This window comes from Pangasianodon hypophthalmus, chromosome 12 (genome assembly GCF_027358585.1).
Source record: "Pangasianodon hypophthalmus isolate fPanHyp1 chromosome 12, fPanHyp1.pri, whole genome shotgun sequence".
Lineage (NCBI taxonomy): Eukaryota > Metazoa > Chordata > Actinopteri > Siluriformes > Pangasiidae > Pangasianodon > Pangasianodon hypophthalmus.
This window is the reverse complement of record NC_069721.1, coordinates 24,715,466-24,736,470: the sequence shown is the minus strand read 5'-3', so window position 1 is coordinate 24,736,470 and position 21,005 is coordinate 24,715,466. Positions and strand designations below refer to the sequence as shown.

The following is a 21,005-nucleotide window of genomic DNA, read 5'->3' as shown; positions in this document are numbered from 1 at the left end:
ATGACAACGACCCGCTCCTTCTTATATTACGTGACCTTTTTTTCTGTGGAAACACTGAATCATACTGAAGAGTGACGCATGATACTGAAAGTGATTAAGAAAGTAAAAGAGTTAAATAAGCTTGAACATGAAAATAAATCTGCTGAATTGTTTGAGGTGTCAGTGGATCTCACTGTTCCCAGAAGGGGTGTTGGATATATCTTTGTCTGAAACATTCTCACATACAGAGATTAGTAAATCGAAAAGGAAAAAAAACCAGCAAAAGTGACTGAATATATGACTTTATTGTGTTGTATATGTTTTATACATCTACAGCAGATCTTTAAAGTAAAGTAAAAGAGTACTACAAGAAATTTAAGGAGTGAATAGTTTTCTAAATGATGCACCTGAAAACCTCTTGATGACTTGGGGAGATGAAGCGAAAGTGGACATTTGCTGGTTATAAAAACTTCTGACGTTTCTATTCAGGACACTCACTCAAACAAACACTGAGCTAGAGCCATCACAGGAGAGAAAACAGGTAAAAATCAACACATTTCTACTTTTATGTAGCATTAATAATCCAGTTTAAAAGAAATAACAGAATTTTTAGCTTTAAACTAAATTGGCATGATGCTGTAATTTAATTATGTGTACAATGTTCACTGGTCACTTGTATCAACAAACCCTTTACAGTGTATTATGTAAGTAATAAGCACTGTGTGTGTGTGTGTGTGTGTGAGAATGTGAGACAGTAAAATAATGAGTGACAGGGTGGTGTGATGAAGTGGAGTTACTGTTACCACCCTAAAGTTGATTATTTTCCTATAACAGCACGTCCCAAAGAGTTTATTCCTCTTATACCACTTTTTCATTTGTTTTTATTCATGTACTTACATTACAGCAGCTATAAACATTCGTTCCCTCATCAGCCTCTCTTTTTTCTCTCTCTTGAAGTTAGTAAGACAAAAAAACACAAAAAAATCCTCTGTCCTGAAGATGTCGGAAAACTTAAAAAGTTACAGCTTTACCTCTGACTGGTACAAAGCTCTGACACTGGAGACTCCTTCCGTAAATGTTACGTAAATGTCTCCTTACTTTAGGAAACTTCACCATATCAACAACTACACACATTTTTTAATGTGGAGTTTCTGCCATTAGAACGATTGCATTAATATAAACCTGTGATTTGCAGCTGCACTACTGTCAGAGCTGCTGTTATAGAAAATTAATCAACACCTTCTGAACAGTCAGAATCCAGGAGCACAGGGGTGTGATACATATCATTTTTTCTTTGTTTAATTTAACATACTGTAAAATACTCAGTTGTATTTGACATGATACACAATAAAGCACAGTATTTTCAAAATCCAGAGGTTAATCAAAACAGGTGAAGAGGGTAAGGGTCATTCACAAACAATCAAGGTAAGAAACAAGGGCTCAGAACTTACACAAACGAGAACAATCAGCAAGACTTGTGTGTAAGGCGCAACGTGTGTATTTCATATATTGTGGAAACAGGAATTGAACATGACAATAGAAGAAGTGTCCTAGAATTCAGGGGAGGATGCCCTCTGGTGGCGTGGTGGTGAAATGTCCTGGGTGGATGTGACATGGGTTTTGTCATTGCAGTGACATTTGATATTATTCTGCTTTGTAGGAACATTGTAGTGGATATGGGAGGTAGCTACAGCAAAAGACAGTGGGTTCTCCTGGCAGCAGGTTCTAAAGGTTGGGAAAACTACAGACATCAGGTGTGAATATTAAATACAGCGGTTTGATTTTACTGTTACTTTTACTTGATCTTACTGTAGTGGTATATATACATATTATATATTCTTTATAATTGTTTTGTGATCACAGTAAAATAATTTCCTTTAAATACAAATCTAAAGTTACTGTTTCTCTTTCAGGCCAATGTGTGCCACGCTTATCAAGTCATACAACAGAGTGGTGTTCCAGATGAACAGATTGTGGTGATGACGTATGATGATATCGCTAATAATAAAGAGTGAGTATTACAGAGTTTGTGTTGTTTTATTGCTCTGCAGTAGAAGTGTGAAATTTGTTAGACTGGACTGCACAGACTATGGGTCATTCCACTGGTGCAGTGCCAGTTACAGTGGATGTAAAACGTTTACACACCCCTGTTAAAATGGCAAGTTTTTGTGATGTAAAAAAAACAAAACAAGATAAATTATGTCAGAACTTTTTCCACCCTCACTGTGAAATTATTTATGTATATATATGGGATATGTGTATATATATATATATATGGGAGTACATCTCTCTCTCTCTCTCTCTCTCTCTCTTCTCTGTGTGTGTGTGTAAATGACCAATTTGTACATAAAATGGTTTTTAAAAACATTTTAAGGAGTACTTTTCCTCCCTAAAAAACAATAGAAACAAATCTATAAATGTTATAAGCCACACAAGGACAGAGAACATCAGAGAAACTGGCTTATTGATCTTAGTTAAAGAACATCTTGCACTGGCATGTTATTAACTGGTGGTTTACAGTTCTATAATATTATATTTTCTCTAATAAAATGTCTGATAAAATGAATTAATTTGACATTAACATAATAAAACCCTAATTTCTCCTACAAAAATGACCTAAAGTGGTAAAACAAGAGGTAAAATCTCTACAAGAGCCAATAAATAAGAAGCGTCAATCAAAGCACACCCTGACAAACTCCTGACCAATCAGAGGAAGCAAGAAAAGAAGTATTTAACCATTCAAAAAATCTTCTGTAGCTTCTGAAATATGTGTGAATCAGTATTCATAAGTAAGTATTCATAAGTATTTTATTTTTTATTTTATAAGTATATCTGTGTGTGTGTGTGTGTGTAGAAATCCTGTATGTGGAAACATAATCAGCATACCAAACGGCCCGAATGTTTACCCTGGGGTTCCAAAGGACTACACTGGAGAGGTAATGTGTTCTGTAACATGCAATTAATAAATTATGAGACTTATGTGTTTTGTTTTGTTTTTTGGTCATTGTAGAATCATTCTGTTTGATTTGTCCATTATCAGGAGGTATCAGCTGAAAACTTTCTGGCTGTACTGCGTGGAGATTCAGCTGCTGTTAAGAAAACAGGACCAAAAAAAGTAATACGAAGGTAGAAACCATGTCTATTAGATCTCCATTAGACATATTCATCAATTCCACGTCTAACTCAGATGTTCTTTCACCCCATATACTAATTAGTCAGAAGGTGTTGATTAATTTTCTGTAACAGCAGCTCTGACAGTAGTGCAGCTGCAAATCACAGGTTTATATTAATGCGCTCGTTTCTATCATAAATAGACGTGAATATCGTTTCTATAGCAACAGCTCATTCACAGGGACGTGTACAGAGGAGGCTCCACTAATAATAAACCATCACAAAATCCAGGAAGTCAGATGTAAGTTCAGTGTGTTTAGTATAGTTAAATAACTACTAAACAAAAAAACAAACAAACAAAAAAACCTGGAAAAGAACCAAAAAACCTAGAACAGCTAAAACAAGGACTAGACTCAGGCAAGGTAAGCTCAGTATGAAACCAAAAGCTACTGACAGTGCAACTACACCATAACAGTAACAAAACAATATAATTCTTAGAAGCTAAAGAGGGAAAACACAGAACTTAAATAGAGTAACTAATTAGGGGAACACAAATCAGGTGTACAAACACAGGAAGTAAGGCAGACAACTAAGGAAGAAATAAAAACCATGTGAGTGAGGTTTCCCTCTGGTGGTCTGGAGGGGAATTGTCCATGGTGAAAGTGACGAACATTAAAAAACGTGTAATCATTAACATGGTGATGTGTTCTGTAAGGACATCTTAATTTAACATGTATGGAAGGAGTCTCCAGTGTCAGCTCTTCGTAAGAGTCAGAGGTAAAGCTGTAACTTTAAGTTTTCTGACATCTTCAGGACAGAGGAGTTTACTCTTTCTGGTTTCTCAAAAGACAAAAACAAAAGACAACAAGCTGCATTTTTTTGTCTTATAAACTTCAAGAGAGAGAAAAAAGAGAGGCTGGTGAGGGAACGACTGTTTATAGCTGCTATAACATAAGTGAGAACAGGAACTAACTTGTTCCACAACCATTAAATGTAACTAGAAAAGGATAAAAAGTACGATACAGGTATAAAAAGTACTATACTGTAATAAATCACAATTACTCTGGTTTAAAAGGAATAAAAGTCTTGGGAACATGCTGTTATAGGAAAATAATCAAGTATGATTATGATATAAGATATACGTAAATATCATTATGTTTATTCCATTATGTTCCCTTTTAGTGATAAAAACGATTCTATCTTCATCTACTTATCGGACCATGGAGCTCATGGAATCTTTGGATTTCCTCATTCCACAGTAAGTTTAGTGAATTTTCTCCTCTTTCTAAGGGTCGTATTCAGAGTTGAGTTACACAGTGAGGATTTAATACTGATATTGTTCACATCGATATTCAGAAGTTCCAGAAATCATGTGAGAGTTACACACACAGGCTGGAGTTTAGGTAGAACAGGCATGTCTCGAGTCGCAAATCCTCTGATCTTCTGATCTTCAATTTAAGGAGCAATATTGAGTCCAGCTCCACTGTCTGGCAGTTTGATGTAATCACAATATGTCATGCTGAAATGTATATTTGGCTTTAAATACACTCAAGAGCACTATGAAATACCATTCAAGATCAATGCTGAATTCTTAAATATGGCACTAGTAATTAATAAAATAGTATTGTCTCTTTAAAGTGCACAAAAAGGCTTTAGTTCACCTGTTCGAACTTCCAGGTGTGGTGTTTAACACCCAGATAGGCTCTCAAGACCTTCCAACAAAGTCACAAAGTGACAGTGAAAGTGTAGTTTTTGCACTAAATACTTTGCACCAAGTCACTTCTTCTCCTTTTCTCTACTCACTTTTGTATATAACGGATCCCAGTTACATCCAGAACTATTTTGTGCAGCTTCTAACTTCGGTTGGATCTGCAGGTTTTCTGTCCTCCAAAGCTGTGATAGATTTCAATTCTTCTCTTCTCTTGTTTTGGCCTTGTAGTGTATCCATAGAGATATCCATTCATTCTCGGTGGGGGTGGTGATCCACAGGTGCGTCTCAATCAGCTCCCTAGTTCAGCACTGATCAGGGTGTCGGCCATTTTAAGTTCCGTCTCAATCGCAAAATCCTTCCAGCACACTGGAACTTTCACTCCCTAAAAAATCCCACAATAACCTAACTGCAAAAACCAGGGAGCATCGATGCTCACTATGTTCCCTTACTGGAAATGATGTCATATTTTCTGAAGCCTCTCAGCTCGAAAAAAATGGCAGACGAACTCTCTGCCAATTTCGTCTACAAATATAAGTAGCTTGTTATCGTTGTAGATCTCAAATGATTACTTACGTTAGCGATTTTTAACTTTATTTGATGTTCTATATACGGTTGTTTGAGTCTAACGACTTTGAAGTGATTAATGATTTTAAAAAATCCATTAGCTAGCCTATGATCCTGCTTGAAGAACCATAACAGAAACAGATATCGGTCCTGCCTGTTGTTGATAAATGCCTGTGGTGATGTTTTACAACGCGAGTACATAGTCATCGTGCTGGAAAACTGAGTCATCAGTGTCCCAATGTGTAGTGAGCCAGAGTCCTTACCAGAGCCCGAACTCGTGTACACAATATACTGATTCACCACCTAGTGAGCTGATTGAGACACACTCCAAGATAGATAGACTGTTGTTATCTTTCTAGCAGCTCGCACTGGCTCATGCAACCGGACCTACTGGCGCTAACAAGGCCGGAGTGGTTTATCCCTCCATTGGCCGTATACCACTGACTGGACTCACTCAAGCACTCCTTGTCTCCTGCTTGTCTCCTCCACTGCCTAATGCCACTGCGCACATCTTCTCCAAGCCAGAAACCTGAACCACCATGGATCTACACCCATGCCACCCATCTACACCTGTGCCTGAATCACCTGGAACCACCGATCTGCCATCAGCTGTGTTCCTGCTGTCTCAGTACTGACCACCTGCGAGGCTTTCTTCTCATTTTCTAGGATCTGAATATGAAGAACATAAATATTGACATAACCTGTGAACTTAAGTCGCTGTCTCTGAGGTTCTGATGGTTCTCTGTGAATTGAAAAGTGCGTTGTTCTAATAGATGTAATGGTTAGTGAAAGAAATGTTGCTAAAAACAGTTAGCCAAGCACTGGTTTCCCTACACCTGCTAACTAAATAAAATGTAAAGGAACTGGCAGGAACAATTGGTGAGAGGGTAGAGGCTCTAAAACCTTTAGATTCTTTAGTTCATTATAACCGTATAACACTGAGATCATGAAATATTTATAATCCATTGTTTTCTATTACAGCTTTATGCACATGACCTCATTAACACGGTGAATACGATGTCAGGGAGTGGCCAGTTTTCAAAGGTATGTATTTTACTGTCACTTTACATTTTTAAAAGATCTCTGTATTAAAATTTCCTATTAAAGATAGATATAATAGATCACAGATGTCAGAGGTTATATCACAGCACTGCTGAAATCTGGATTGTGATTGGTCAGAAGGTGTTGATTAGTTTTCTATAACAGCAGCTCTGATAGTAGTGCAGCTGCAAATCACAGATTTATATTAATGCACTCGTTCTAATATATGTTATCGTTTCTATAGTAACAGCTCATTCACAGGGACAGCGGACGCGCCACATAAACAGAGTCAAAACATGTCTAATTGTTGACACTGTGAAGTTTTATGTGAGGAGATGTTAATTTAACATTTATGGAAGGAGTCTCCAGTGTCAGCGCTTTGTAACAGTCAGAAGTAAAGCTGTAACTTTAAATTTGCCGACATCTTCCGGACACTTTTTTGCATAAATTCAGAAAAAAAATTTTTGTATCCTACTCCTGTTCCTGAGTGTGTGTAAATTTACACATAAGAAGACTAACTAACATAACTCTTGTTTGATCGGCTTTGAATCTTATCATTTACGATGAGTTACTGCATTTTTATATATTGATCACTTATTTATTATTTATCTCATGTACACACACCAATTAAATATTTTTCAGACCCATCATTTCATATAGGCCTAAATGGCATTAAGGAAATATCACACACACACACACACACACACACACACACACACACACACATAAAGACAGCATGTCAATCTAAATCCATTTTAAGAAAAATAAGGCTGGTTGTTTAATTTAGATGAAATGCAGGTGTATAAATGGAGGGCGGGGCTGGAGGGTCTGTGCAGACGGCAGCCGTAAGACGAGGCAGTGCAAATGGCAGAACTGATATTATTGGAAGTGTTTAAGCACATGATGCACTTAAGAGGCAATGTATATTTAGAGACCAGTATGATTTATTTATTAATTTATTTTTCAGAGGATGAAAGTTCGCTTATAAATCAGTTTTGTTTGCCACGGCATCTGGTCAGTTTTAAAAAAAGCATTGTCATGGTTTGGCCCCCGCTAGCAGAGAAACTCCGTTTTTGTGTCAAACCATTTTCTTTTGACCTCACTTATATTCAGATGGATGGACAACATCAAATTCAACTCCATATTTTGGTCTTTTGGTCTTTTCAGGTGCTGTGACTCGCTGATGTGAATCAAAAGTACTTTAAGCCTCTTCTGCCTTTTCTTTTTTTTTTTTAGCCATTTTGCACTTTTTGCTCTGTCAATTTGGTCTTTTTATGGAGTTTAGTGGGCATCACAAACACAAAGCAGCTGGGTGATTACCATTTATCAAATTAAACATACACGAATATGAAGAAAATCAGTGTAAATACGAAACCTATGTAAATCCAGCGTAAAGTTTTAGCTCGGTTTGTCTTGCGCAAACATTTGCACACAACTTTACTCAAAGATTGATGAATGAAGCCTGATGTTTGCAGATGGTCATTTATATGGAATCGTGCCATGCTGGATCAATGCTGGACAAGCTGTCGGACAGAAATGGTTAGCACTTTTTCTAATTACTGAGTTCTAATTACTGAGATTACTGATATTCTCATATGTCTGTAAAGCCTTTATCATCCTGTTTCAGTGTATTCAGTCGGCTCATGCAGCCCTGATGAATATGCTTATGCTTGGTTCTGGGACAAGGAAAGAAACACCTATCTGGCTGACGTCTTCACTACTTACTGGCTGCACCACACTGAGACAGTTAGTGTTTATATTGTTATTTTTGAGAAGTTAAAAGTACTTCTATAGCACTATAATCCACTTTGGTTTCTAATCTGATGTATTTGGTAAGTATTTGAAATTAGACACCAGACATTCTTCATTCTGTTCTTCTTCACTTCACTTCACTCTAAAGGAAAACCTTAGCTTGACTTCATTTGAAGATCAGTTTTGCTACCTGAAGAAAAATGTCAGCGAGGCTGTGAGGAAGGATGTGGGAAAGACTCAGATGCCGTGTAACTACGGCTACAAGGTATATACAATACGAAATAACTGCAGTATTTTAAAGCTTTCATCATATCATGACAGCTTTCAGTGAAGCTTTACATAAATAAAAATATAAAGTCCAGGGTAGATCATTTCCAAACAATGGAGCACTAACACAAAATCATTGTGTCGATTGTGTTCTGTAGCAAAACAAATTAACCAAAATGTTACAACAATGTTTAAAATGTTAAATTTTATTTACTAAAATTTTAAGCATATTTTCTTCCTTACTCTGCATTATTTAGGGCATGCTGAAGTTAATGTTGAGTGAATTTCTTGGAGAATCGGTTAGAGAGGCCTACACATCCCAGCCCCTGAACGTTCAAGTGTCTGATGTCGTAGATGCTACAGAAGTTCCACTTATAATCCAAGAAAACAGGATTAAAAAGGAACAGGACCCAGAAAAAAGACAGGCCCTGGAAAGACAGTTTGATGACCTTAAAAGAGTGAGTAAGCCACTTCCTCTGTACTGCATTATTTACAGTCCTTATTTCTGAATAGATTCAATACTCACACTCACTGTATCCATGTCCTGACTCTAATTTATCAACATAACCCTACAATAAAGAAGTAATAAACACTGTATCCATATCCTGACTCTTATATCTGAGACTGACACTGGAGACTCCTTCCATAAATTTTTAATAATCATCTTACAGAATCAACTATTACATGCAGTTTTTACTCGATTTATGTGGAGTGTTCATCGTACAAGTCCCTATGAATGAGCTGTTACTATAGAAACGATAACATGATTTACAGCTGCATTACTGTCAGAGCTGCTGTTATAGAAAATTAATCAACACCTTCTGACCAATCACAATCCAAAATTCAACAGATCTGTGGTTGAAATTATTTGTTTATATCAGTCAAATACATTTGATTATTCTAATAAAAAAGTTGAGATGGCCTCCTTTAATTTTGTAGATTAATATGAACAGGAATAGTCTGCATGATAGCACTTTACAACAAATTCATCAGCAGTCTGCCTGTAGAGAGTTTATTATTGGGGTTCAGGTGAGTCACATCAGCCATTACTCCTCTGGGTCATGTGTAAACCCCGCCCATTATATGCTAAACCCCGCCCCATATGCTACATACATTATATTACAATTTCATATATTTCATATTATCATGTAACATATCACTTTAGATGGCTTTATAGATTAAATTTGTTCATTATGATCATATTTGTAGAAGAGGAAGATAATGGATGAAGCGCTGCAGAAGATTGCTGAGCGCACAAACGCTTCACAAGCTCTGACTGAAAAATGGGAGGTGACTCGCACGTACGAACTCAAAACCGTGGCTGAGCATTTTAGGAAAAATCTCTTCAACTGGGAAAAGGAGCCGGTGTGTATATATGTACAGCATGTTTGTGTGTATTTGTTTGTAAGATAATTTCAGACGAGAAAAACACATTAACATTAATATTCCACTGCACAAGGTTCCTCTAACATCAGCAATAATGCGTCATTAGTAACTTTAACAAACTAATTAACTCCTTATCATGTGTTTTTTTTAAATAAAGAGCTGAATAATCAAAATAATAAACTGCTGCAGTATCTAATACTTTTTTCACCACTAAATCAAAACACAACAATAAGCAATAATTACTTATGGCTTAATTCGTATGTTTTTGGTGGTAAAATTTATAAATGAGGCTTAACAGTGTTCCAGTAGTTACACCTGGAGACCTGAGTTCAGTCAGTTAGCTTTAGTAACATGCTGTAATTGTATTTAAATTAACTAAATAATGTGTTATTGATTGATGTTTGCAGTGTAGTGTTTAATCTGTTTGAATCTAAACCTGGTGTGTTTCTCCACCTCAGTGCGGTTCTTTAATCAGGTGAGGCTCAGTCCACTTCAGAGTGAACTCTAATAAGAAAGTGATTCAACCCTCAGTTGATTCATCTGCAGGAAGTGAATCAAACATGCCATGTGTCGTGTTGCAGTATTTTTGTAGCTGCTAAACTGAGACAAAGCACAGAGCTGTAGAGCTGCAGAAATTCTGTATGTTCTGAACAAAAAGAAGTACACAAAGTACACAAATCACCTTAAACTCAACCTTTAATAGTCACTTTTTGGTTTGTTTAATTCCATGCAGTCTGAAACCAAACCAAAACAAACAGCAAACAAACCAAAAGAATCAATTTTCCTCCGATTCAGAGTCAACAATCAGCTCGTACTTTATTACTTCCTTAACATTAATTAAGTATCATTAATGCTGAAGTTTAAGGTTTGCTCAGTAATGTTACTCAAAAAAACCTTAATGTCATACTGAATCTCTCTCTCTCTCTCTCTCTCTCTCTCTCTCTCTGTGCAGTTTGTTGTCACTCATTCACACCTGCAGGTTTTAGTGAATCTGTGTGAGTGTGGGTTGGAGGTTGAGAGGTATGTGATGTTTAGTTTTTCAGTATTTAATCTGGAATTAAACACGTCCAGTCATTTCTAATTTCTTGTTTATTTCCATCAGAATCACTGAAGCCATCACTCATGTGAGCCGGGAGATGACTTTCTGAAGAACTCACCAAACACTTCCCAATCATTTTCTTTTATTATTTTTCTTTTTTTTCAATATTGTGAAGACGTCTTTTAGATGGTCTTTTTTAAAATCAATATTTTTCTATTTCTTTAATGCTGGTAAACAAAAAAATCATCATCATGATGTATTTGCAATGGAAAATTTTACCTTTTTTTACTGTAACCAAAATCACATAATTAAAAGTCCATAATAAAAAATGTCCATACTAAAAACCTTGCAAAAGGAAAAGGTGTTTGTTAAATCAGTATATTTAGATAGCACTGTGTTGCATATTTTTTTAATAATTAAAATGTTTAGAAGATTTGTTTATACATTATCACATGAATTTTTTTAAAAATTCATCATACACATTTCTGAATACCTGTGAAATATTCAGGTTGCAAAATTTTGGAGTTTTATTTTTTAATGTGAAAACTCACCATTTTGCCAACCAGACAATTTGACAGTAATTCCACAACATTACGTAACCACTTGACATTTGTTGTAAATCTTTCTGCATCAGTTTCACCAGAAGTAAGATGACTGAAGAATCAGGAACCCAAGAGCCAGGTTATAATAATAAAAGAGATGATATGTGTAAAGACAACCTGGGCGCTCTGTAGTCTAAACATAAGTTGGACACAGTCGACTTTTATATTAATGTGTACATGCAAAGGACACACGTGAGACCATATACTGATAATACCCAAGATTAATAAGAGGAAAACATAAGAGAAAAATATAATCAAGGACAAGAACATCATGACCCAAGGAACAGACATGTGTACGGATGGATCTTTCTTAAAAAAAGATTTCTTTCTAATACAAAAACGGTTCAACCTGCTGAAAGACGCAGCGCTGCATTACAACTCCTTTAATTCATTGAAGATGATTTTTATATAAAGGTTTTAAAGTGATCATTTCTTATCCTGAAACATGGATAGTATATTAAAAAAAAAAAAAAACAGGAATTTACATGACACACAGGATACATAATTTTTTAAATCCAATTTTACATTTGAAACTGTAAGTTTCAAGTTTCAAGTTTAATTTATTTATATAGCACCATTTACAACAGCAGCAGCTGACCAATGTGCTTTACAGCATAAAATAAAATAAGTAGTAAATAAAACATAAAGTTAATAAATAAAATCACAACTAAAAACCTAATTACATCAATAACTCTATTTTAAAATATAACAAAATATAAGAAATAAAACCAGGATTTCCATCAAGTCAAGAACAGAGATGAAACATCAAGGTACATTGAAAGTGATGGAGAAGTAATGTGTTTTGAGTAGAGATTTAAAAACCTGTGAAGTAGGAGCAGATCTAACATGAACTGTAAGCTCTTCCAGAGTTTAGGGCCTACAACAGCAAAGGCACGTTCCCCCCTTTTCTTTAATTTAACTCTAGGAACAGTGAGCAATCTAAGACTACCAGATCTAAGAGCTCGAGCAGGGTTATGTAAGGAAAGCAGTTCAGATAAATATGAGGGAGCGAAGTTGTTTAAAGACTTAAAAACAAAAACAAGGATTTTAAACTCCACTCTAAACCGCACAGGCAGCCAATGCAGAGAAGCTAGGACAGGAGTGATATGGGTGAATTTATGAAGGCCTATTAAGAGTCTTGCTGATGCATTTTGGACCAACTGGAGACGGGCCAGAGTAGTGGCATTTATTCCACCATACAGCGAGTTACAGTAATCTAAGCGTGATGATATAAAAACATGAATTACTCCCTCAAAGTCCTGAAAAGAGAGGAAAGGCTTGATTTTAGAGAGAAGACGGAGATGGAAGAAACAGGATTTAACCACAGAATTTACTTGACTGTCAAGTTTCAACTCACATTTTATAAGAAGAATTTGTCCTAAAGTCCTAAGGTGGAAAACAGGGCTTTATTATTACACACAGATCAGGATACCGGGATTATTTTCTCTGGATAGTAGTACTGTTGTCTGGGTTTAAATGTCTTTAAAACTCAGAATGACACATTTGCAGCTAGATGTAATTTCAAGTGTAATAAATTAAAAACATGACAGTTTCAGTATCATTAATGTGTGATCATAATTATACTGTATAAATCTTAACAACAGATTTTACTGGGTTAGTAATGTATCTAAGCTGGGTTAGTAATGTCTCTTCATGTGTACTAGTACTGACAGTAAAAGCTCAGTTCTACAGTATTTCATAGTTCCAGACCACCAGAGACGGTTACAGATGTAGTTGCTTCTGCCTTTCGTTCAGCTCCAGCAGCTAGACCAGACCAGGTGGTGTGTACGTTGGCGGCGATGGCCGATACACAGGATATGGGTCTTGGTAACATGCCTCCAGTGGAGACAGTGGAGATGTATATCTTCCTTGGTAGTGTCCGCTGATGAGGCCCTCAGACAGAATCATCGATGCCCCAACCAAGAATGCAGAGGTAGCGATGACCTGTTGGTCAGGGTTTATAATACAGTTTCAAGGTTGAGTCAGGTGGGGAACTTGATGCTTGCACCTCATTCATCTATGACTAGCCTCAGAGCTGCTCGATGATCCTGCAGGCTTTAGGTTCAATCGCCTTTTCTAGTGGAAAGCCCAAGGGCTACTGACATAAACTAGACATCTAGGTGGTCTAGCTGCTGGAGCTAAAAGAAAGACAGAAGCAACTACATCCATAACCATCTCTGGTGGTCTTCCACTATTCACAGAACCACAGTTACACCAGTAACCAGTGTATTATGTTCGTTTCATTTCAGTAAACTATTAATCCACAACAGTGTGCCGCAGTACCATTCCTGACCACCAGAGGTCACAATCTCCTGAGTTTCAGTTAGATAATCAACACTACTCCTTCTTAGTACTAGTCACTTACCTGTTAGTGTGAAGGTCACATTTAACCAAACAAAATAATAAACTTTATTTTATATAGGGCCTTTAAAAAGGCCTCTCAAGGCACTTTACATAAGAGTATATAACAATAACAATAATAGTAATAACAATAATTTATTAAAAAAACAAAACAAAGAAATCAAATTAAAGCAATCCTAAAAAAAATAAGTTTTAAGAGAGGATTTAAATGTACTAAGGGATTGAGCTTCTCTAAGATCAGATGGAAGGGAGTTCCACAGTTTTGGAGCATAAGATGCAAAATAAAAGCATGTTTTACTGTTTTGGAATTATTTTTAAATAGGATATTCAATTGTGTGAGCATTTTTCCAGTGTGTTATTTAAGTTAAAATAAAAACCACCAAATTATGCAACACTTCCAAATGGCAGCTCTGGTCCCCCTTCACTTGAGTGCCTTGGAGCCCATCAATGAAGAACGAAGGCCAACAGGATGCTTTATGGCTGAAAAGTTTGTTCTTGGCATCAACTGCATCAGTCCAATGCCACAGAGGTATAAATATCAATGCTGCAATTGACCCAGCCTTCATATTCAGGGCCAGGCCAATTTCCATCCCCATCAAATAGCAGATCTTTTACAAGAAATTTGTTTTCTTCTGGACAGAGGAACCGACATGGTCAGAACAGCGGGATCTGCTCCTTTACTTCAGAAGAAGGTCCAAATCAGATTTTTTTTAACACCCGTTCCATTACATATGCAAGGCTATCAGACGTTAAGAATGTTGCGAAGCCACAGATTGGGTCACATCAGTAAGCCATGGTTTCAGGATCATATATATATATACTTTTGAAGGACAGGTAGTCCAATTCCAGTGTCTTAAATGGCTTTGTTCTAGGCCTGAGGTTGTTCACAGACTGCATATAAATAACTTTGTCACCTCTGATGGCCAGATGCATACTGTCTTACTTGTATGATGGTTTTTATAGGTCTCCACCAGGGAGAAGTTCATGCGGGACCATATGATTCATGACAGTGAAGCTAGATTCAGTGAGAATGCTCGGCATGCTGTCACTCCAGTGTGTAGAGGACATTATCATGTCAGCTAGTCAGTTTTAATAGGCAGCTATGGGGGTTCAAACTCCTGTGAAGAATGCTTGGCTTGTTAACCACAGCTGCAAAAGTAACTCTCCCAGGAGCTGTTAGAATTAAGGACGTGAGTTCAAGCTGCATCTAAACTCCAAATACGACAAACAGAGATGCATCTTCGTCTCACTGAGATAAGCATAAACTCCAAATTTATATTCCAAGGTCGTATCAACTGGTTAGAATGGAGGGTGGTCTGGCTGGGAAGAAGCAGTTAAAGGTAAAGCAAGGAACAACGGCAGCTTGGCAGTGCTAAGAGGTATGCTGCTGTATTCTGACACCCAGCTACATCCTGCACACAATTTACGATTTCATGACCACGATTTAGTGTCTCCTGGCTTCAAGTTGTGAGCATGAGTACCTGTCGGAGAACAATATACACTCACCGAATACAACAATAAATAAATTTAACAATACAACAATATACAAAATTAAAATACAAAATAAGTCTGTGCTGGATCAAGTGCTATTCTATGCGCTGCTGAATAATGAGTGTGGAAGCCATTTTGTTAAATTAAACCAGTGATTAATGTGAAAAATTATTCTTCACTTTTTAATTTGATTTCATGTTACCTTTTATTACATTTGACAACAAACAAAAAAAAACACTAATTCCTTCTTTATTCTGTATTTTTTGTCTCTGATCTTTCTGGGGAGGTTTAAAGGCAGGTGCTTGTATTTAAAGATAGTTGTCCAGACACTATTGATAAACCCTGGCTTGGACTTAAAATCAGATTAATTATGTCATTTCACCCAAAATAAAATACACAGTACGCCTAACACAAGACGCGTTTCTGAAATCCTCAAGGCGTTGACTATCGGCTTAAATTCAAACCTAATTTAATGACATTTTTGTAATTTGAGAAGCATACGGTATGTACAGTATGTTCATTGGTTTAGGCTATACCGTATATTTACATTCACCCTCAATTATAGGTTAAACACTATTTATTATTGTCAGGGATGGGAGGAGAAGGCGGATACACATGCAGAGAATTTTATTAAGCAAAGTGCAGACAAACAACCAAAAATGTGAAAACAAGAACCATAAACATGAACTGTGGATATAAGGCAAAAACATACAGACTATTCAATTCAGTTCAATTTTATTTGTAGAGCGCTTTTAACAATGGACATTGTCACAAGGCAGCTTTACAGAAATAAATGGATTCAAAATATATTGTAAATATGTGAGTTTATCCCTACAGCGATACTGTGGTGCGCACACAACAACAAACAACAACTACAACAATAACACCAGAAGCTTGACAGTGAGACGCTGAAAAACTAGAACTTAAATAGTGGTGCTAATCAAGGTATAACGAGACACAGGTGAGAGTCATATGACATGCTGGGGCTGATGGGTAGTGTAGTTCAGCACAATTATATACCATATTTATTCATGACAACAATAAATCACATTTCCATAACAGGATTAGAAAAATTCTTTTCCATGTTTAGCATCAGTTTATTCTAATATCGTATGACCAATGTAGACTGACTATCATTCTATAATTTATTTCTTACAGCAATAACAATAATAACAGGGTTTAGAAAATCTTCAGTATTTACCAAGTTCATAACCAATTTTTTCTAAAGTTCAGTAAGAAAAGAAAAAAGTAAAACACCATTAAGAAATTAAGCTACATTTTATCCCACACCTACATAAAGATACCAAGATTTTGGATATTCAACACCTTAAATGACATTTTGGCCTTTACACGCACCATTTTTTTAAAATTTTAAACAGCACATTGTTGTTGTCGTGTTTCTTCATCACTGGTGCAATTTTCTCACCTGGTATATTTCTGCTTTTGAGATGCTGATGGAAACAAGAAAAAAAGTAATATAATATCTGAAATGAATGAATAACTTGTTCTTTTCAGAATATGAATCGTAGAAAATGATCATTTTTAAACAGATTATTGTACCAGAAATTTGTCACATACCTAACAGTTCCATTCTTAGCAGGAACATTAATCTGTGTCTTGTTCTTCACAGTAAATGTGGTCTGCAAAAGGAAGGACAAGTGAGAGTCAAGATTGCACAAATAAGAGAAATAAAATATAGCAGCCGAATATTTACTAAAACAAATTCAAAATTTCTGATTATCAAAAAAAAAATTAACATTTCTAGGCTTTGATGTAGGTTAGGTTAATAAAATCACCTCATTGGCAGATATTTGCTTAGAAACACTTGCTCCATACTGGACAACTTGATTTTGTGCTCCAGTGTTTGCAGCATACTTCTTGAGGTTTTGACTCATTCTCCTCTTATTCTGCAAATTTCATTATAACACATTCTTAATTATGATTTCATATATATATATATATATATATATATATATATATATATATATATATATATATATATATATCATAATTATTCATACATACATATATATAAAACAATATACTGTATATTTATACCATATTTATACCATACCATAGTTTAATTCTGATTGGGGTCCTGACAGTAGTGCAGATGCAGATCACAGGTTTATATTAATGCGCTCGTTCCAATACGTTATGGTTTCCATAGTAACAGCTCATTCACAGGGACTAGTACAGTGGTGGATGCTTCATATACACGGATTAAAAAAAAACTGTGTGTAATCTTTGTTATGGTGAAGTTTTCTTTTCTGTAAGGAGACACTTATTTAACATTTATGGAAGGAGTCTCCAGTATCAGCGCTTTGTAACAGTTATAGCTTTAAGAAATGTTAAGTTTTCCAACATCTTCAGGACAGAGGAGTTTACGCTTCTTTGCGGTTTCTCGGTAGCACGACAAGCTGCATTGTTTTTTGTCTTATAAACTGGGAACGACGGTTTATAGCTGCTATAACATAAGTGAGATCAGGAACTAACTCGTTTCTCCAACTTTCCACAACATTAAATGTTAAATAAACAGATAAAAAGTATGACGTGTCATTTTTTAATAAATAAAAATTGTAATAGTAAATTGCTGTGGTATTAGAGGAATGTTTTCCTTAAATATTTAAATTAAATGTTAAGCCACAACTTGAGCCTCAGTTATTTTTATTTTCATTTCAGTTTACACTTGTGTCTTAGTGAGATCTCAAATTATTTGGTTTATTTGGTTCTTTCTGGTTTAACTCATTTTTTGAAGAGTAAATTGAAGATGAACAGGAACAGAGATTCTTACCTGTAGATATCTGACCTGGGAGCACGCTGAGACGGATGTGTTCTGTTCTCACATATTGTTATGAGACTTTTTATTGCCGCTGTAGAATGACGTAGTGTTTGTGTCATTGGTTTTTTTTTTTTAAAACATATTCCTGTTGATATTTTTGGAAATTCTTGTTACGCTGACTGGACAGGTTTCTCAATGAGTTCTGGTAAAGAAGCAGCACAAAGGCTTACATGAACACATCAGCTGTCAACCCTAAACAATTCAGATCTCAGACCAGAATGCTAAGTTTATAAAATGCCTTTCAATTGTAAATCAAACATTATCATGAAATTAAATAAAACTTTGACAAGACATTTGATTTTCTAAAAAGGAGTATATCACAAGGAATGAAATTTTATTTATAAAATTCTGAATGATTATGATTAAAGATTCTCTGTAAGCGTAGTAGACGAGCACTCTCATCAAATTAACACAAACATCAGCATTAGTTTTTTAATTAGACAACACAAAACAGCAAATAATGTGACAATAACATGAAAGTTATTTATTCCAGACAGAGGAGTTTACGCTTTGTGGTTTCTCTGTAACAAAAGATGACAAGCAAGTGACTGTAATTGTGATGTGATGATAGGCTCGGCCAAGATGAGTTATTTGGTGCTCAGACTACACAAGTGAATGATAGAATGAGGTCAGTGGAGTGTCGATGAAATATCTTATGAAAGATCAATATACCAACCATTACAGAAACCCTGCTGTTCTATCAATGCTATCAATCTGAATTTTATATGCAAATATTTATTCTTTCAAAGGTTTCCTTTGGGCTAAATGAAGTTTATCCTCACCTCTCCTCAACAGACAACAGACAACAGACCCAGACGCTTTCACTTTTGCTTCTTGTTGTTTGCAGTGCTGCATTTTTGAAAACATACCTTACTGTAAATCACAGACTTTAAGTCAGGAACAGAGACAATTATCTACAGCCACTTCCTTTGAGTTAGGAAAGTACGCATTATTACCATCATCTTTCTTGTTTGTTTCTTCAAAGCATACATATGCATTTAGTTTTTTTGCATTTAGTGTGTGATGGTGCCTCCATGTCTTACATACTGTATTCTTTAATAATTTAGGAATGCTTTCACAGTGATTGGTGGCATTAATAATAATAATAATAATAATAATAATAATAATGGCCCTCAAAAATCATTTAGTGAAGTTGTGTGTAAATGTTTTTTCAAAAAAAAAAAAAAAGTCCAAAAGTCAAACCGAACTAAAAATTCCTGCCACATTTTCACTCATTTTGTTGATACTTGTTGATGTATGTTAATAAATGACCAAGTAGGTTCCGGCGCAGGGGATTTAGATGTAGCCACACTCACAAATCAACATTTGATTTTCTAAAAAGGAGTATATTGCAAGGAATGAAATTTTATTTATAAAATTCTGAATGATTATGATTAAAGATTCTCTGTAAGCGTAGTAGACGAGCACTCTCATCAAATTAACACAAACATCAGCATTAGTTTTTTAATTAGACAACACAAAACAGCAAATAATGTGACAATAACATGAAAGTTATTTATTCCAGACAGAGGAGTTTACGCTTTGTGGTTTCTCTGTAATAAAAGATGACAAGCTGTGTTTTTTTTTTGTCTTTTTAACTTCAAGAGAGAGAAAAAAGAGAGACTGGTGATAAACAGATAAAACATAAGATATAAGTGTGACATAAATATGTCTGAAAATTAAAAAAAAAAAAAAATTCCAAATTGCTGTGATGTAAGAGGAATAAAACACTGTTATAGGAAAATAATCAGCTTCAGAGTGGTAACAGTAACTCCGCTTCATCATACCATCCTGTTGTTAATTATTATTCCTCTAACAGCACCACACACACTGGTGTTTTATTTCTTTAAAAAATGAGGTCAGTTGCTATTTTCACACAATAAATCAAGTGCTGCAGTAAATGTGAAAAACTTTCAGTACATTTTAAAAGGTTGAACTCCTCATCTCCTCATCTCATCGTCCTCATCTCCTCGCAACCTAGAAATATTTTGCTAATCTGCCACGTTAAACGTCATCGTGTTTGTGTCTCGTCTGCACGCGACGTGCTGAAAGATCCGTCACTGTGTCATATAGAAAGCAAGTATTTGAAATGCACATAAATAATGGTCAAGACCGTAATAAATGTCCATGTAAATGAATTACAAATGAACGAATTTAAATATACTGTTATTTCTAAAGCTAACAGTGAAAATGAAACTGCTTCTTTGAACAGGAATGTTTTTGACTCATAGCTTTACCTTTCATGCACATTAACAGGTTGGGTGAGTTTTAAAGTACAGTAAATCAGATGTTCAAGCTCTTCAGTATGATCACTGTTGGCTCGCAGACTTCGTTTATTCTGGAAGACATTTTACAATGCTTAAGTCTTCACTTGCAAAAGATGAATACAGGCCTCCTCCATGTCCACGTTAGGCTGCATTTACTTTGCCAACGTATTCTGATTTTTATGATGATACAGATCATATATTGTGGCTCAAACTGAAGAAATATATTATGCTTATGTCTAAATGGTTGTTTGAATGGTTAAAATGCCAGACATACAGCTCAGGTGTTTATACGCGTCTCAAATCTTCCGATCTCAGAAGACTACAGAGGATAGTCCGGACTGCTGAGCGAATCACTGGTACACCCCTTCCCACTCTCCAAGAACTGTACTTGTCCAGAGTGAGCAAAAGGGCTGGGAAAATCACTCTGGACCCCTCACATCCAGCACACTCCATCTTTGAACTGTTGCCGTCTGGTCGACGCTACAGAGCACTGAGCACCAGAACGGCCAGGCACAGGAACAGTTTCTTTCCTCAGGCAATCCATCTCATGAACACTTGACAAAAACATGGCACACAACACTATCATACATTT

General features: G+C 35.8%; 1 protein-coding gene and 1 long non-coding RNA gene across 2 annotated transcripts; one reads left to right on the top strand and one right to left on the bottom strand.

Moving 5' to 3' along the window:
- The first annotated feature begins 1,655 nt into the window (after positions 1-1,655).
- LOC117598681 (legumain-like) lies at positions 1,656-11,014 on the top strand. Its single transcript, XM_053238905.1, has 13 exons — positions 1,656-1,733; positions 1,893-1,990; positions 2,834-2,915; positions 3,020-3,105; positions 4,273-4,348; positions 6,347-6,409; positions 7,882-7,945; positions 8,034-8,152; positions 8,307-8,423; positions 8,683-8,883; positions 9,635-9,790; positions 10,764-10,831; positions 10,914-11,014. The coding sequence occupies exons 1-13, from the start codon at positions 1,656-1,658 to the stop codon at positions 10,957-10,959; spliced, it is 1,254 nt and encodes a 417-aa protein (XP_053094880.1). The 3' UTR covers positions 10,960-11,014.
- A 5,008-nt stretch (positions 11,015-16,022) lies between these two features.
- On the bottom strand, positions 16,023-18,189 carry LOC113527734 (uncharacterized). The gene is made up of 4 exons (XR_003402885.3): positions 18,099-18,189; positions 17,101-17,211; positions 16,883-16,944; positions 16,023-16,755 (listed from the first exon to the last, which is right to left on the bottom strand). It is a non-coding gene; the product is annotated as an uncharacterized LOC113527734 (long non-coding RNA).
- Between the last annotated feature and the right edge of the window lie 2,816 nt (positions 18,190-21,005).

Coding starts and splice junctions, on each gene's coding strand:
- LOC117598681 (XM_053238905.1), top strand. CDS start 1,656: ATGGGAGGTAGCTACAGCAAAAGACAGTGGGTTCTCCTGGCAGCAGGT. Junction 6,410..7,881: donor GGAGTGGCCAGTTTTCAAAG/GTATGTATTTTA, acceptor TGATGTTTGCAG/ATGGTCATTTATATGGAATC. Junction 8,884..9,634: donor AGTTTGATGACCTTAAAAGA/GTGAGTAAGCCA, acceptor TCATATTTGTAG/AAGAGGAAGATAATGGATGA.